The following is an 18,031-nucleotide window of genomic DNA, read 5'->3' as shown; positions in this document are numbered from 1 at the left end:
CTGTTCCGCCGACTCCTCCCCCGCCCGCCCAATCGCGCGCTGCCATTGGCCGGCGCTGATCACGTGCTTCGCGGCTGCCCGGCAGGTCGGTGGGGCTGGGAAGTGGGGGTGTGGGAGCTGTGACAATAGCCCCATGGCGGCCGGAGGGGCGCCGCGCTCGGCCATGGAGGCCGAGGAACTGGGCAGGTAGCGCGGGGCAGCGCCGTGATGGACCTTCGCCGGCTGGGGGGCCGGGACCGGGATAGGGACCGGGACAAGGAACGGGACCGGCCTGTTGTGGTTCCCGGCTTGTCCTGAGGGAACGCAGAGCGGGGGGCGCGCATGGGACACGCTGACGTGTGCGCGCTCCCGGGCGGGGCAGCGCCGCTACAGGCCGCGGGGATGTGAGGAGGCCGCAGGGGGCTGAGGGGCTGCTGGGAGATCGGGGCATTGAAGTGTGTGTGTGGGGAAGCCTTGTGTGTGTAGAAGGTGGGAATTGTGTGTGATTTAATGGCGGGTTTTGTGCATACAATAAGAACGCATCTTAAAGGAAGGCATCTTGTTAGAGACCATTGTTCAATTAGATCCCCTCGTGTTGCTCTAACTGGTTCTGTTCCTTGCTTATTACGTTGTCAACCATATTCCTCAGGTCTCGGCTGTGCTCCCTAATGTAAATCTGAACATCAGTTTTGTTTGGCTCAGGAGCTGCATGAATGTTTTATATTAAATGGAACCGATCCAGCAGCTGAGCCAAAAAGTCTGGCAGGGTGAGAATCTTAGGTTGGATATTAGGAACAATTTACTGCCTCATTGATAGAGTAGCTGGAGAATGTGATTGGGTGCTTGTTGGTCTTGATAAAGGTGTTTACAGCCTCTTTGGAACATCACTACATTCCTAAATAGTTAATTTATGCCTCTTTTTTTTCTCTCTCTCTTTAAGATACTACGCTTATCTCCAGCAAGCTCAAGCTTTTTATACGTTTCCGTTCCACCAGATGATGACTGCACTGCCTACCATGGAAGCCATGACTGAGCAGCCGACTCTAGAGAGAATTCCAGAGCCAAACCTTGCTCAGGAACCCCCTAAAGGTAGTTTGATTAGGCTAAGAGAGCTAACAATCTTAGTAACCATTTGGAATAAACATTTGGATATGTATTTGTCTCGATAAACCACCTGCTTTGGAGCTGCTGGGTTTAATTTTCTTGATAGTCTTTGAGAAAGTATCAATTAATTGTATTTGCTTAATAACATTTGTTACCAAAGAATGAAAAAGGTGAGAAGTAAACCTTGGACCCTCAAGCTCTCCTATGTTACCTTGCTGCACAGTGCATTGGGCTGCTCTGTAAACAAGGAACTCTGTACAGCTGATGCAGTGTTCAGTTCCTATGTGGTCGTGACAAGTTCAGACCTTACCCTGAGACCTGTTGCTTTGGGTACACAGCCCTCAATACGTTATGTGATTTGCAACAATGCTTTCTCCTATTCAGAGGCTGAGGAGTGAATGGTAGACTAGAATTCGCTTCAGCATTTCTCAGAACCTAAACTTGCATGTTCTGGCATATTCTCCAAAACAAGTGAAACTGCCTCCAAAAGGTTGTTGTGTACAGCATTCAGACAACATGGCCCAGTCATGAGGCTGTTGTTGGTTTGCATCCTAAGTCAGCGTAGTTGCCTGTCACATGCATAGTTCTTGCTGTTTAAATGTCCATGCTGTAGCCTTAGAAGTGTACAACGAACGTATTTGCTATGTTTCAGATGTTAAAAAAGGTGGAAGGAAGAGAAAAGCCAAAGCAACTGAGCCAAAGCAACCTAAAAAGCCTGCTGCTAAGAAGGAAAAAGTGACCAAGTCAAAAGGGAAACAGGAAAAGATCACAGATACTTTTAAAGTGAAAAGAAAAGTGAACCGTTTTAATGGTGTGTCTGAAGCTGAGCTTCTGACAAAGACTTTACCTGATATTTTGACCTTCGATCTGGACATCGTAATAGTGAGTAACTCACAGTTACACAATGAAGTAGAAATGGTGTGTGTGCTGTGTTTTACAGTCCAGCCACAGTGGTTGTGATTTACACTCCTTCATTATGCATCTATATTACTTACACCTTGCAAGATCTTGCCATGATGTTTCTAAACTGCATCCAGTGTGTACAGCTGCTTTGTGTTTTCTGTTAAGAGTCATAGCAACATAACTACTTATTGAGAAGTCTGAGGCTTACATTTAATGCATAGTCATGAACTAACATTGCTTGACAGCTCACCACAAGTGCTGCAGCAGTGGCTGTGAAGCACACTAGAAGGCTGCTCTTTTGACATTGCACATCAGTGAAACCCCATTGTAAAACTATCAGGTTTTTGAGCAATGCTGGAGGATATCAGTGATGTGCTTTTGTTTATCGACAGTAACATCAGAGAGTAGAATAGGCTTCCTTCCTATAACTTACATTTCTGAACAGTAAGCCATGTTCCAGTCATTAAAACGGGCTGTGTCTTGCTTTGCAGATTGGCATAAACCCTGGCTTGATGGCAGCTTACAAAGGACATCATTACCCTGGACCTGGAAACCATTTTTGTATGTTTTCTCTTTATTTATGGCATTTGCAGAAATGTTAGAACTTGTGGTGCTTAAATTAAGCTGTTGGGGTGGTTTTTTAGGAGATGTGTTTTTAATTGAAACACCGTAACTTTTTCTAACAAATAGTGTATGTAATAAAGAGTAAAATGAAAGATTCAGAATTGTCAAGTAAATGCAACTTATTGGATTGTATTACTAAATAACGTCTTAATGTGCAACATTAGGAGTAAAAATCAAACAATTAGCTCTTGAGTTATCAAGGGGAAGTCAGTAGGCATCAGTTCACTACAGAACTGTTCATGTTTTGCTCAGGAGGTATTTCAGCAATTCCTCTTCCTTGTACGTGTATTCATTTCTACTAAATGAGTTTCCTAACTGAAGAAAAAGCAGCAGCTGCTACCATTTCCCAGCAGGCATATGTCGCATACCTGATTCTCCAGACAGTTTTTTAGCCTGTTTTTCTGTTTAAATAACGTTTTCTGCAGCACGTTCCCATAGAGAGAGGTCACTCGTGAGCTCAGTTGAAAGACACTGTATTGCACAGCAGGATTAATTCCAGCTGTGGTAACAAGGAACTCCACATAGGCTGATTTGCAGCCCTGTGATAGTCCAGTCAAAGAAGTTTCTGGTACCCAGCAGACCAGTAAATCCTATATTATCTCCCAGTGTTCTGCAAGTGAGCTAATCTAATAGTCTGGTTTGCCAAGAAACAGAATAGATGTACGTGCCGTGACAAATCCAAGCATTTGTAAGATTGTCAGAGCATTAGGAACTATGTGTGGTTAACTTGGAGACTGACACTGCACACCATCTAAACTATGCTTTTATATGTTAAATATTATTTTCAGGTGTCAGTGGATACTGTCAGAGAGGCCAAGTGCAATAAAAAGCAGTGGCGAAGATGTAAGAGAAAGCTGACCTACTGTATTTACCTCTTTGTTTCCCCCAAATTAGCTGATTCTCTACTAACATAGGCTTTTCCTTCAGGAATCTGTTACTGTGCCTCGGTAGCCAATGGTTTATTGGTGGTGGTGTTTTTTCTTGCTGTTGTGTGTTTTTAAAAGTGAATACCTACCTTCTTTTGCAGGGAAGTGTCTCTTCATGTCTGGTCTGAGTAATGAACAGCTGAACCATATGGATGACCACACCTTACCGCATAAATATGGGATTGGATTTACAAATATGGTAGAAAGGACAACACCTGGAAGCAAAGACCTCTCCAGGCAGGATAACACAAGAGAATATAGTGCTTGTTAAGGAATTAATGGTGTTTTGATTATAATTTCAAGTTTTTGTTTTAATTAACTTTGTCTTTCAGTAAAGAGTTTCGAGAAGGAGGGCGAATCCTGATGCAGAAATTACAGAAGTATAAACCTCGTATAGCAGCTTTCAATGGAAAATGTGAGAATCTTCATTTTGAATGAGTTTGTTCTATTGGTAGCCTTTTTTTATCCACTCATCCTGGCCTTCCTCTTCCAGGTATCTATGAAATTTTTAGTAGGGAAGTTTTTGGAATAAGAGTTAAGAACTTGGAATTTGGATTGCAGCCACACAAGGTACCAGAGACAGAAACTGTAAGTACTGAAATCACTCTTCTTTGGTTATTTCACAGCTAATGAAATCTTGGTGCTTACACCCACTTACAGTAATGTCGAATTGTAAGGAATGTGAAGGGCTTTTACTTAATTAGAGAAAGTAGGATTGGGTCATTTTCAGGCACGTCTTTTACACAGTTTAATCAGATTGGCAGATATTTTGGAAATGCTGTGTTGTGATTAGTAGGTTAGTTCATTTTCTGAAGAGTATTTAAAATTTTAATAAAACACATGTGCCTTTGTAACTGTCATCTACTTCCATCTGATTATCTGCATCCGATTACCTGCATGCTAATACTACTGAATTTTAATGCTAGGAGCCACAGCTGAGGAAAAAAGAATAGGAAGTCCGTGATTGAGCTTTCATACTGCAGCATTTCTGTTCTGAGCATGCTCAAACACTTCAGTCAGCCTCAGTCATCTTAAGCTGATTTGCAGCTTGAAATTAAATTGGATGCTTAAGGTGCAACAGTTTTCTGATGAAGAGTGCATTAATGATAGGCATCTACAACTGGAAGGTACATGTTTATCGTGGGCATCTGGCGCTGGAAGGTATCCAAGAGACCAGCTATGTATCATCACAGATAGGTTTGTTTAACCTGTTCTTAATAGCAAAGGCAACTGTTTTTAGGGTGTCTTTTTATCCATCCCAAATTGTTAGTGCTTCAAGTTTAAGTGGTTTAAACTGTCCCTCTCTAATGGTGGAGTGTTGCCATCAGAACCTGAAGAACTGTTGGTGATAAAATGCTTCTTTCTTGGGTTGCTTTTAAGTACTTCTGCAGGAAATGTAGGAAATGATAAATGAATAACCCTCTTTACAAGTACTTGTTCTTAAATACTGATCTGTAATAAATGTATTGGTTGGGATTCCTTTTTTCTGAACTAACTTCAAGCCTTTAGTTAGGGCTGTCAGCAGAAATGGAAACACCTAAGTTGGCTTCAGTTAAGATGTGTGACATAGGCATGCTTGGCCAAGAATCAAGGCTAATTATTGACTCATGATGCTTTTCTTGCTGGATTTGGGTTTTTGCATGCTATCACATGCTCTGCAGCCTTCCTGGCTATGAGCCCCACTTGTTCACAGAGTTCTGCAGTGTGCTTCCCTCTCTGGCTTATGCTTGTAATTACTTGAACACGTATTTGTATCATTTCTCCTACAGCATGTAAACGAGTGGTGAGAATTGTCTTGGCTTCATCAGCTGATACTCAGCCCCTCTCTTTAGGGCAAGACCACGAGCTGGAGAGGAAAAATGAGCTCCTTTTGTCCTCTCCTAGAAACTTCTTTGGTATCAGCAGATGTTTGTGCAAAAAATTAGAACAATAACACAAGCTTAACTGTCAGTTACTCATGATGCACTATTAGGGATCACTAATGCTATTTTTCTTTTTCTTAAGCTGTGCTACGTTATGCCATCATCCAGTGCAAGATGTGCTCAGTTTCCTCGTGCACAAGATAAAGTTCATTATTACATAAAGCTAAAAGACTTAAGGGATCAGCTGAAAGGCATTGCACCAAACACAGAGGTGCAGGAGGTGCAGTACACCTTTGACTTACAGCTTGCACAAGGTATAGTTATTGGAATTCTCTTTTAAAATGTATGGTTGCATTTTTCACATATTCTCTAGTGAAAATGTTCTTTGAACACTTCCTGTTCTTAATACTTGAGGTCTGCTCTCTCTGCAGAGGATGCTAAAAAGATGGCTGTCAAGGAAGAAAAATATGATCCAGGTTATGAAGCAGCATATGGAGGAGCTTACTGTGATCGTGCGCCATATGAAAGCGAACAGTGCAATTTCTCTTCAAATGGAACTGGTAAAGGGTGGTGCTTGGGACATTCATTCTCTAAACCATGCTGTATAATTTCTTATAACCATTCCATACGCTTAATTTTCTACCCTTTAAGCAATGAAGTCATAGAATGACGTGACAGATAATTGAAATTGTTCTATTCTTGGTGGGGCAAATGAAAGAGGAGTATTTGAACACTCCAAGTAATCCGTCTGTGTTGGAATAGCTGGTGTAGTGGCCATACAGTTTGAAGGCTAGAAGAATGAGTCTAGTAATCTTGCTATAACTACAGAATCACAGAAAGGCCTGGATCGAAAAGGACCACAACCATTTAGTTTCAACCCCCTGCTACGTGCAGAGTCACCAACCACTAGACCAGGCTGCCCAGAGCCACATCCATCCTGGCCTTGAATGCCTCCAGGGATGGGGCATCCACAGCTTCCTTGGGCAACATGTAACTGTGATACCAGGAATTCTATTTCCCAAAATGCCACCAACTAATTAAAAATTTAAAAAATTAAAAAAGGAAAAAATAATGTCAGAAGTAAACTGCCACCTTCTTTAGTGTCTTTTTAGTCCTAATCTCAGTGAGAACGCGAAATTTAATTTGTGTTATACTAACCCTATTTTGTCCCTTTGAGAAGAAGAGTTTTACTCAGAAAATGCTGCAAAGTGAAGTATTCATTTAAATGTTCAGACTCTTAGCTTACGTTTTTGCCACCCTTGAGGTCATTGTTCAAAGAAGTGCTGTGGAAAAACTAATGGGTGGAATAATCTGGGTCTCTAAAAGCAGACATTCAATAAGAATAGGTTTGAGCTGCAGTCTGAGTAGGTAGTTGAAAAGTACAAGGGAAGATACAAATGGCAAACATGTTTTTTTAGATGGTTTCGTGTGGCTTTGTCTTAGTTGTTGATCTCAACTGTGTTTCCAACCATACTTCATTTCTGTTTGTTTCTCAGCACCAAGCAATCCACAGTACTGCGAGGGCTCATCTTTTGGTGAAGTTCCTAATGGACAGTGGATGACGCAGTCCTTTGCAGACCAGATTCCAGAGTTCGGTGCTGGTATGACGCAAGAACAAGAGGGAAGTAATGTGTGAGAGCTCTTTCTTCTCAGCTATGCATACATGCTGCAGTTTTAATGCAGTGATCAAGATTGGTACCTCGGTTCTCCAACTGAAGCATTTTAATAGTATTTTATCTCCCTTAGATATTTTATTATAGTCCTAAATAAGTGTGTGGTAGGCTCAAATCGATGAAGTAGGTAATTTTAAGGAACTGTCCAAACTTTAAAAAAACAAGTTAGCCTTTTTTTTTTGTATATGAGTTTTGTATTTAATGTATGCCATTTCTTGCAGTTTTTGACAAACTGCTTTCTCGTTTGTGAAGATTTCTTTAGGGCGTTAATTTTATTCCATACATTGTAAGTAGGAGTAAGAGCAGCAGTATACTTTTTATTGATGCATCAATGTTTGGATATCTTATAGTCCTTTTATATCTAGAGGGGGAAAATGGAAGTGTACCCTTATCTTATACAAAGTGGTGTTTTTAATTATGCACATTTAAACAAATGTTGCTTTTTTAAGACTCCCTTTGCACTTCAAGTTAGGAATAGTGAGCTCAGTCTGTTTATGGTCAGGTTTAAGGGAGCAGAGACAACTCAGCACTGGTCAGGAAAATTCGTGTCACACAGGACAGGGCCTAAAATATTCTAGTCTTAGAATAAGTTGTTCTTATCATTCCGTCTCTTTCTCTCTTAAATTCTAGTGTGAGGAACTGGAATTCTGTAAAAAAGAAAAGTGGTTCTCAAATCTGTGGCATTTGTCAGTCACTTCTTTGTGATTAGTCTCTTCTGAACCTTAGCAAGTGAACAGTTTATATGGCAGGGAACTGAAAGAGTGTGTTCCCTGTAAAAACCCACCTGCAGTTACGTCATTTGTGTCAGGTACAGTTAACACAGGGTGAAAGAAGATTGTGCTTTAGCAGTTTTTTATGTTAACTTCTCTTCGAGACCTTAGAGGGTGTTTTTCTTACACATCTTATGCGTAAAAAAATGTATTAAGTTGAAGTCAAGGGCAGCTGTTCCATGAATTAAGTTGACAGCTGTTGGAACTACAGCTTTCTTCTGAGGAACTTGCTCAAACAATACACAACTTTGGCCAATACCGGGAACTGAGAAAGAAAGGAGATTCTGTGCTTGTGCCTAACCATCACCTACTTCCCTTCTTCTACCACATGAGGAAGAGGTGAAGTAAAAGCAATAAGCTGATCAAAACGTTCACATTTTGATGATCTTATGAGAGAAGGTGCTTCACATACTTGAAAAATAGATACAAGCAGTGTCTCCCCACTCAGTGCTGGTCAGAGGTTCCTGTTCTGGTGCTTTATCCTTTCCTCACAGCCGCTGACAGTTGCCCTGCACTGAGTGCAGTCAGTTGGCGTAGATGCTAATCCTGCTGTAACAGCTCACACTGAGCTCACGCACTGCCATCCTGTTGTGAGGCAGGCATGATGTTTACAATCCTTGTCCCAAATTACGTGGCTTAATTCTGAGCGTCTGAAATCAAGGAAGTGTGCATTAAGATTGTGTTTATCAGCTTCAGCATAAAGCTGCTCCGTGTGTTGTCAGAACGGCATAGGATTTGTCTTGTCTGTTATTTAAAGCGTACTGTATCTCATATTGCTGTTTACATGGGCGTTTTCTCACAGGTGCTCAAAGTACCTCGTGTCAGGGATTTGTTACAATTCAGTTTTATTTTTCAGCAAAATTAGAAGCATGTAATTAGCACTGCTGATGAGGTAGCACAGTAGTACAGAACTGCTGTACTGCTCTCCTGTTGGGGTTGAAGGGAAAGGTCTCTTCTGGAACAGAGGCACCTACTAGGTATAAAATAGAGTTATGTGTATAATGACCGTTTCTCTCACTACTGCAGTCTGTGTACTCCCTCGGGACTGGTGCTCTTTTCATTACAGTAACCCAGAGGTTCTTAATCTGTCTTAAATCTCTGTTTCACAATAAAATCAGGAATCGTATCACAGTGTCTTTGAGTGTCATTTTGCATCCTGCTAGCGGTGGCCTAAATACGCTGCAAGATATGTCATATGCTGACTGCACAAATAGAGAAACTCTGCAAAATGATCATCATGCAGCTGAACTCCACTTACTAAAATGCTGCCTGAGTTGTAATTTTGAGCTGCTCCATGTCACCTGACAGACTAAAGACACCTTGCATCTAACATCACAAGTTATTTCCTTTGTAGATGGTTTTTCTCCTGGCAGATACCGGACCTGACATTGAAACACATTATCTGACTTCACCTCAGTAAATATTTAATAAAAATATCTCATTGCAAAGTAAACTTGTTTCCTCGCCTTATTTGAAAGTAAAAAAAAGAAGAAAAGGTGAACTCTGTAACTAAAACACCACCCATGAGCCCATGAAACTGATGGTCATTTGATGGCGAAATGTAAGAAACAATTTTCTAAGATCAGTTAGTTACACCGTTTGATGTCTCTCATTGCCAACTATTAACATACTGCAAACCAAAGCATTTGAATGCGTTGAAGTGTTTTCAGTATCAGCTGTCAGGACGCGTTAATTTGAACTTCCCTGAAGGGTCAGGAATAAACCAGTTTTCCCAGAGGTCAGTGTGAACGCTGGGGTAGTCCCAGGGTTTATATCTCCCATTCCAGTGAAGTAATTTAGCTTCTTGAAGAAAATACTCTGAATACCGGACATCGGGACTCCAACCTGCATGAGTACATGGAATGAAATTCAGCTTTTAGTACTGAAGATGCTATGTGATGAGGTAAATACTATTGGTTTGGTTTTTCAGAAGCCTGATAAGCGTGGTTTCACCTGTCAGTAGGCAACTAACTCTGTAATAGAGCAGCATTTTTCAATTTCAGGCCTCTTTAACTCTGCATCTGAAAAATCTCAGCTTCCTCTCAACAGCAGCATCCTGGTAGCTGGGATTAACATACAGCTTCATCATACCGTTCACTTTACTGTGCTAGCTGAGCTATCATCTGCTCGGGATAAGTCACCATTGCCAGGTGAATGTCAACAGCATCCTCCAGAACATGGGCTGTGCAGAGGCTGCCAGGCATCCCATGTACTTCTGCTGTGCCTGCCAGAAGTGTCTGATGTTATTTTTTTCAGTCTGTGACTATATTCAGATCTTTCATACATTTCTTTCCATGGCCTAGGAAAATTTAGAGCAATTATTCTGCAGTCCCGTAACTAACATAAGGTCCTATACTGGAATCGTGACCTCTCGCTTTATTGGGTTCCAGCTGCAAATGGTGGTTCAACTTACCGAGATGCCGTATGTGCCACATGGGATTAATAGTGGAATGCTTTCCATGAAATACAATCAGCATTGGAGAGGTCGCCACACCTCCCCCAAGGGTGCTGCTATACAAGTTTTCCCTGCGAAAGAACAAAGAAAATGTTTGAACTTCAATCAAAGAATCTTCAGTACAAAAAGCAGACAACTAAAATGTAAGTATTCTGAACAGCCTGATTGTCAGCACATTCCTTTATAACGCTGTTAATTGCTTGTGTTTGGAGCTCCAGTTCCTGCTGAGTAGGTTATTGCTACAAAGCAATGTGCTGGGAGTCAGACCCAACACAAAGCCGACTACTCTGCAGTCTGTGAGGCTGAAAAAGTTTACAGTAGGAAAAAAAAGGTTGTCAACATAAAGGAATCAAGGCTATTTTAGCCTGGTTTCTTAAGAGGATGTATGTGCTGCCGTGCATCTGTCATCCTTCTGCTTCCCACCTGCCCAGCTTTGAGGCCTGAAGTGAACAGAGTAAGAGAAAGCCATGGAGCTTTTCATTCATTCACACACTCACTGTTTCTGTCTTTCCTCCTTTGTTCAGTTCTGAAATTAATAATGAATGGAGTCCAAAAGCACAAATAACTGTTTCAATTCAGCTTTCCTAAATTTAAGCCTTTGCAGGGAAAGAAAGCGTCAAATTTGCAAACAGATGAACAACAACAAAAAAAGAACACATTATATTCATGACTTCATCATAGTCAAAGCCAAATGATTATCTTTCACGTCAGGTTCATTTTATTCCATCTACAGAGAAAGAAGTGTTTTCTGTTGGTATTCAAGAAATGTGATACCCAATGTCAGTTCAGGTAGATCCCACACAAACAAGGAAATATTCATTCCTCTCTAAACCAGCCTCAAGAAGGGAAAATTGTAAGTGTGCTGAACCACGGCAAAATTGAACCCAAAACAAGAACCACATGTTCTCAGTGCCCCTCAAGATTGAGTGTGATTGAAAGCAAGGCCGAAATTCCAAGTGGCATTTCCTGCTCCGCTATCGATCATGTCTAAGCACGTAGAAATTTACTTTGGGATTTTGTGAAGCGAAGAAAGACTGTTTATAGAATTACAGTCTTTAGAGAGCTTACAAACAGAAGGTGACACTTTAAAGTTCGGTTTGCATTTAAGTGCAAAGCTGGATTTCTTTACATACTCTACATTTCTTTGCATCCATTTTTCCAACTGCTTTGTGAGCCGCTGGTTTTTCCATTCAGTCATGTTAGCAACAATTACACCAGGATTAAAGGAGCAGGTGCTGGGGCTGATGCCGAGGTCTCTTATTGCTTGCTTTCTGTAGTCCAGGAATCCCATGTATGTGTTCTAGGAAGTTAAAAAAAAAAAAAAAAAAAAAGAAATGCATTTATTCCCTGTGAATTTCAATGAATGTAAGAGTAAGTGTAGCTCTGTGTTACTACATGGGCACTCCCAGAGGTGAGTTTCTAGATGATTATTACCTATCTCTATTTCCATATGACACAGGGTTGAAAGGCACAGTGCTCCCAGTTACCAAATCACTTCTTCCACATTATTATACCATGGACATTCTATCAAGCTCTCTCCTCACCACGTTCTGGTCTTTCTATACTCTAAAGGACATAGCATGACACTGGCAGGGCTATAATAATAGAGTGACTCAGTGTCTGTTCTGTGGAACTCAACTCAGGAATTGGACTTCAAACACTTTTCCCCTGTTTCATTCCTAATTCAAACTGTACAAACATCATTTACTCTGTCTTTGTTGGGTGTTCCAGAAGAAATCATGATTTACTGATTGCAAAATGAATGTTGGCATAGTAAGTAAATAGGTAGAATCCAAAGAGCAACAAAGATGTAAATGAAAACCTTGCTGGGCAGTCTGTGCACGTGTCTCACCACCATCACAGTAAAGAATTTCTTCCCAATATCTGGTCTAAATCTGCCCTTTTCCAGTTTAAAGCCATTTCCTCTCATCCCATCACTACATACATATTTTGAGGAAGATATAGAACCATACTACATGTATGAGTCAATATATTCATGATTAGAATTACAGAACGGAATCTTACCTGCATCCCTACACTTCTAACCATCTCATGTGTGGAAGGGAGGTCACAGTCATCTGAAAAAGCCGCAGCATGGCCAGGAGCCAACTTTGTGTCATAGAGTTCCTGGATGTCACCTGTTTACACACAGTTCAGGAGCGTAAGAACAAATGCACCACAAGGCTACACAGACTGCGGGATAACCTCCGTTCTCATATATGTTAGTTACAAACTTGACAGTTTCAGCAGATAGTCCAGATATCAGTCAAGGCTGAGTTCTGCAATATGGGAAAACTTTCAAATTTGAGTCCTGCACCTGGTTGTCTCACTGCAGATGTGGATGCATTGAATACTGATGACGATAATCTGCTCTGAACACCTAAAAACAACTAAAGCAGAAGCTGATTACATTGTTAAAAAGCGTGGTTACAGAGTTATGCTTTCTACTAGTTCTTCCCCTCAGAAGTGCCTTTTCAGGTTGTTGGGGGTTTTGGGTTTTGGGTTGGTTTTTTTCCCCCCTGATATTACTGTATTACAACTACTACACAGAATCACAGAGTTGTATGTGTCAGGTCCTCTGGAGATCATCTAGTCCAGCCCCTGCTAAAGCAGGCTCCCTACAGTACCTTCCAGAGGATGGTGTCTGGATGGTTTGTGAACATTTTCAGAGGAGACTCAACAGCCTCTCTGGATTTTGTTCCAAAAGTTCAACGTGTTTCATTCTCACTGCTCCACAGAAAGCAAATGACCAACAAACAGACCCCAAGTTAAACCCTGAAATCCTCATTCATCCCTTACCTTGTCAGAGCTCCCATTCCCTCCCATTCCAGACACATCAGACAGAGTGCTCTCTCATATTACAGATAAGCAGCTGCCAAAACAGAGACTCCCACCCTCCTCCCAACCTTATTCTCCTCTTCTAAGCCCTATGGTTACACTGCCCAAGGGAAAACAAGCTAAGCTGACTGAGGAAACATGAGAAAAAAGGATTCTGTGTTTTGTTGTTTCATAGTTTTGTGCGGGCTGGAAGGGACCTTAGAGATCATCGAGTCCAGCCCCCGGGATTCGAGCCTCTGTGTAGCAGAGCGGCACTTCTACCACTTGCGCCACAGGGGGGATTCGAACTCCGGGCCCCAGTGTTGCAAGGCGGCGTCTTTAACCACTGCGCCACCGGGGCACGGTTGTTATGTTTTTAGTTGGTCTGTTTCTGTTTTTGTTTTTTAACATAGCTTGTCTTCTGCCAGGTCAAGCAGCTGAGTCAGCTTGTTTCACAGCTGTAGATATGAAACAAGAGAAGTAACAGGAGAGGCCACTTCAGTATGCAGCAGCCTATCCTTAAGCTGTAATGCACAACTGCACCTTACTCTGTGTTTCCAGAAGCACTATCAGATGACACAGTCTGGCATACCCTAATGAAAGAGAAAGCCCTGCCTCCCCTTTGCTACAAGCCACCTCCTTGCAGCCTATGCGAACAGTGCCTTGGGTCCTACTAGGAAGTGAATTCAGGCTTAAAGTAGTCTCCTTCCTGGTGAATGAGTGCAGGAAGGAGGGATGCAGGTCAAGTGGGGGTCAGAAACTCTCTATATATACAACTCTGGGTAAGGCACTGCCAATGTTTGTGGGAATTTGAACGCTAGCAGGAAACACAAGTCACACACACAAGTAAATACTGTAGCACCCAAGTGAAAACCAAGGTATCTTTCAGCAATTGACCAAATCTAATTTAAATGAAAAGAGTGCATGTATTTTTGTCCAAAATCAACTCTTAAGCAGATAAGCAGAGACATGCTTTTCTTCAACAATTCCTCTAAATAAATACGGAGATTATCTGTGTTTTTCACAAGCACAACGTTCCTAGCAGCTTACTTGCTTTTCATTATATCCTGTCTTTTGAGATGACCATGAAAGCTGCAATAAGTTTTACTCTAATTCTGCTAGAAATGGCTTTTTGGAGACATCTTACCTTGAACAATGACATCATCATCCAAATATATGACTTTCTCATGTTTCTGGATAAGCAAAGGAAGATAAAATCGAACGAAGTTCAGCTATTAAACAGGAAAAGAAGAGTAAATACTAAATGACAAAGAAGTTTAATGCATTAGTCTCAAGCTTGTGTTAATAAAGGCTGATTTAGCAATAGGGATCAGTATATTAGTTTAAGGACCAATATATTAGTTTAGCAAAAGGAATCAATAAATGCTATGCTAGTTCCAAAACTTCCCAATTTAACTTTGCTTGTTGTGTGAACAGCCTTCTTCTCAGTGATTCCTGCTTCACAGAAGCAATGAAGTCACCATAGACTTCTTTTATCTTTACAACCACCATGTGCAAAGACTGTTTTCTTGGATTTCTCATATATTGTTTTGGATTACAGTGCACCAAGGTGGAAAGTTGCTCATTGTTGCATCCCAACCAATGGAAATCCACCAAACTGGGGAAAAACAGCTAGAGGTCAGCCAAAAGTCACTGTGATGAAGCTGATGATGGAAAAATGAGGAGGAAGTAAGTGGTCTAAGACCACCAGAGGCTCCTACCATGCATGCCCAGAAGGACATTAGCATATATTAATGAGTTCTTGGAAAAGAATGAATATGTACATTATAACTGTTCAAATGTAGAACTTTAACTCTGAAAGCACATGCTTGACTTGTCAAGATGCCCAGTAAGTATTGTGAGGAAGAAAGGAACGCTGCTTCCTAACACCACACTGGAGTTAGAGAGTTTTCTTCCTGGATTTCAGATGACACTGTCTCAATTAATATTGTTTTTATTTCTCTCATCATTGAGCACCAGGCAACTATCATTTGCGTGTTTCATGTAGATTTACCAGTGTATTGTCTGCATTATTATTAATTATTTATCCCTATTTTGTTTACTGTGGGCCTAACCAACCAGTCCAAAATAGCTTCTCTTCCATCAGAATCACAGAATCATTTATGTTGGAATGAAGATCCCTCCCAGCCTTTTCCATCTGCTCAAGGGCTGTCCACTAGGCCGAACTGGTTGGGACTGTGTTCAATTGGGTTCTGAATATCTCCATAGATGGAGACATCACATCCTGATCCAGTGTTTGGCCACCTTCATTGTAAAAAAGAAAAGACTGACCCTGTGTTGAGATCAAATGTTATGGTTTGAACTTCTGCCCATTGCCTCTTGCCCTACTAGCAGGAACTACTGAAATGAATCTGGCTTTCTTGTCTTCATCCATCCCATTGAGTATTTAATAATCACATTGATCAGATCTCTTGGAGCCCTCCCTTCTGCAGGTTGAATGGTCCCAGCTCTATTTGCCTCTCTTCACATATAGGTATTCTGTTGCTGTGTGCGCCCACAACAGTATTCTAGTCCCTTCATTGCCTTTGTGGCCCTCTATTGGACTCACCTTAATAAATCCATGAATTTCTGGTACTGGGAAGCTAAGAACTTGACAACACTATCCCAAATGCAATCTCACCAGTGCTGAGTAAAGAGGAATAATAACTTCCCTGGACCTGGACTGTGTTAGCTTCACAGTTAACATCACCGTCTTTCCTCTCCATAGGAATGATTTGACTAGTGACACTGATGTGGGATAGTATTTTCAACAATATCAATAATGAATACATCAAAGGGAAAAGGCATGACCATCAACCATATTGATTCAGATCATTTCACTTGTAAGAATACAGCAAGCATACAGAAAAGCTGTTCTGCAGCTTTCATGCATTTCCAACTCAAGAAATTTCCTGAACCAGATGTAGTCCACTTCAGCCTCCACTGAATCCCTGTGAATTTATTACATTCAAAGGATATTTTAGCAACAAGTTCTAGAGGTATAGTACTCACTGCTTGAAAAACATGCAATATTTCTTCTTTGATCTGACTGTTCCTCCTATTAAATTATTTGAATAGCTGTTAGTTCTTGTGTTAGAAGAGACAGTAATTAATCATCCCCTATTCTGACCTCCTTGCCAGTCAGTTCTCTATCATTTTCATGCCAGAAAGCCACTTCCAGGCTAAAGAATATTAAATTACTCTCTGCAACACTGCATGAAATTATTTCCATGCATTAGAAATGCCACAGGCTCAGAGAAGGGCAACAAGAACAAACACTCTGAACAGTCCTAAAACTTTTCCAGTGTTCTGTGAACACTTAATCTTAAGTGTGGACTTAATCTGCACAGAGTATTTAGGGTGGTGGGTAAACTATGTATTTACATTGTGCCATAATGTTATTCTCTGTTTTGTTTCTATCTCCTTTACTAATAATTCCTAACATCTGATTTGCCTCTTGCCAGCCAGCAATGTTTTAGTTTCTAGTCTCTGAATTAATCCCAGACAAGAGCAGATTGCAGCCCACTCGATGCCATGGAGGCATCAAGAACACTATGACACCTTTCACCTTCTAAAGCAACATGTTCAAATCACTGAGTTTTTGCCACCAAATAGATGAGGTCCCAGCAAGACAGAAGGGCTGCAAGGAGCTTGTTACAGTTCACATTTCCTTCTCGACTGACAGCTTAGCATTGAACCTGAAGATGCTTCTTTAAGTTATACCCCTCCTGTGTAACAGAACAGAGAACTGGGCTATCTTAAAACCTGCAATGAGGATTAAAATCCTGAAAATGTGTTATGTGATGTTTGTGTACTCACAGGCTGCAGTAGCTCAGGACGTGATGCATCTTGTCTGATTTTTCCTTTCAGTACCATGGGGTTGAATTCCACAGTCTTAAATTTTATTTCTTTCAGTTTAGAATTTTCAATCCATTTTCTGTGATTAAAAATAAAAGTGATAAAAGAAATATTCAGAAAGGCAGAAAGGCACAGCTGTGGACTTGGTCTGACTATTTCATGCCCCTTTATACTAGTCAGTGCCTTGAGTGGTGCAAAATGACCCTTATTCCTACATGTAGGGAATTCTGGGGACTGATACCAGTAGCACTACTTAAACAAAAGGAAGAAGCAATTTCCTGAAAAGTCCTCTAAATTTTATGCCCATGCTAAGGGAAAACAACAACCTGCTCCTGATTACAGCATGAAATAAAATAAGGCTGGTTTATACCGAATATGTGGAATGGTGTTCTTCAGTCCAACTATGTAGAACAAAACATCAGCCTCTGTGTTGCTGTAGATGCTGCTGATTGCTGCTACAGTTGCACCCATTCTGCCTGCAGCAGCACAGATTACAACTGGGATTTCTTCCTCCATTTCCTTAGGACTCTCCAAGTCATCTACAAGAAACAAAACACATGTTACATTAGAAAATTGAAAAACTTTTGTATACTGTCTGAATCATATGAGCGAGCACAAAGTTCTACAAACAGCGGAATCATATCACAATCCCCCCATTTCCTTACCAGATCTTATATACATCCACATTTGCCAAGGCGCACAGCATGAGCTGTCGCTAATCCAGAACCACACATAGGTGGACAGGACTGTTGGATGTCTCCAAACAGAATATAGAACAGATTTCTCTGTACCTTCTGCCCTACAAGGACACAGTTCAGGCTGTCCTCCATGTAGCTGCTTACTCACATGAAACCTGAAAAGTCTGAATATCGTTGAGATTTCTCAGGCATATTTAGAACAAACTGAATGATAGATTCGAAATTATCATAGGAAGGAGGTAAAATACACATAAGAGCTGGTGCAATTGCATGAGCTTCACTTCTTTGGGAAGCACACTAGAAAGGAATAGTGAAAAGTTCTGCACCACGAGGAAGCTGTTAATGATAAAATGGGAAGAAAA

General features: G+C 41.1%; 2 protein-coding genes across 6 annotated transcripts in view; one reads left to right on the top strand and one right to left on the bottom strand.

Annotated features, from left to right (window-relative positions):
• Positions 1 to 2: 2 nt before the first annotated feature.
• TDG (thymine DNA glycosylase) lies at positions 3 to 8,967 on the top strand. 4 transcript variants are annotated; one of them, XM_015864317.1, is made up of 10 exons: positions 3 to 85; positions 920 to 1,068; positions 1,736 to 1,965; positions 2,478 to 2,547; positions 3,638 to 3,773; positions 3,869 to 3,951; positions 4,030 to 4,124; positions 5,541 to 5,712; positions 5,830 to 5,958; positions 6,895 to 8,967. In XM_015864317.1, the coding sequence occupies exons 2-10, from the start codon at positions 975 to 977 to the stop codon at positions 7,032 to 7,034; spliced, it is 1,149 nt and encodes a 382-aa protein (XP_015719803.1). In that variant the 5' UTR covers positions 3 to 85; positions 920 to 974; the 3' UTR covers positions 7,035 to 8,967. The 4 variants fall into 4 exon arrangements, with proteins under 4 accessions (XP_015719803.1, XP_015719822.1, XP_015719794.1 ...); XM_015864336.1 differs by having other exon boundaries at positions 72 to 186; positions 975 to 1,068; XM_015864308.2 differs by having other exon boundaries at positions 81 to 186.
• GLT8D2 (glycosyltransferase 8 domain containing 2) overlaps positions 8,670 to 18,031 on the bottom strand; it is a 15,103-nt gene continuing 5,741 nt past the window's right edge. Inside the window, exons 4-10 of one of the 2 annotated variants that reach the window (XM_015864355.2) lie at positions 17,342 to 17,510; positions 16,933 to 17,050; positions 14,261 to 14,345; positions 12,322 to 12,434; positions 11,430 to 11,596; positions 10,255 to 10,367; positions 8,670 to 9,686 (exon numbers count right to left, since the gene is read on the bottom strand). In XM_015864355.2, coding sequence (XP_015719841.2) covers positions 9,514 to 9,686; positions 10,255 to 10,367; positions 11,430 to 11,596; positions 12,322 to 12,434; positions 14,261 to 14,345; positions 16,933 to 17,050; positions 17,342 to 17,510 — 938 coding nt within the window. In that variant the 3' untranslated portion in view covers positions 8,670 to 9,513. The remainder of the gene's footprint in view (positions 9,687 to 10,254; positions 10,368 to 11,429; positions 11,597 to 12,321; positions 12,435 to 14,260; positions 14,346 to 16,932; positions 17,051 to 17,341; positions 17,511 to 18,031) is intronic. The other variant, XM_015864365.2, reaches the window with a different exon arrangement.

The sequence above is a fragment of the Coturnix japonica genome, chromosome 1 (genome assembly GCF_001577835.2).
Source record: "Coturnix japonica isolate 7356 chromosome 1, Coturnix japonica 2.1, whole genome shotgun sequence".
NCBI lineage: Eukaryota > Metazoa > Chordata > Aves > Galliformes > Phasianidae > Coturnix > Coturnix japonica.
The sequence above is the reverse complement of the archived record's forward strand: the minus strand, read 5'-3'. Positions and strand labels throughout refer to the sequence as shown.

Coding starts and splice junctions, on each gene's coding strand:
- TDG (XM_015864308.2), top strand. CDS start 134: ATGGCGGCCGGAGGGGCGCCGCGCTCGGCCATGGAGGCCGAGGAACTG. Junction 1,966..2,477: donor TCGATCTGGACATCGTAATA/GTGAGTAACTCA, acceptor CTTGCTTTGCAG/ATTGGCATAAACCCTGGCTT. Junction 3,774..3,868: donor GGAAGCAAAGACCTCTCCAG/GCAGGATAACAC, acceptor TTTGTCTTTCAG/TAAAGAGTTTCGAGAAGGAG.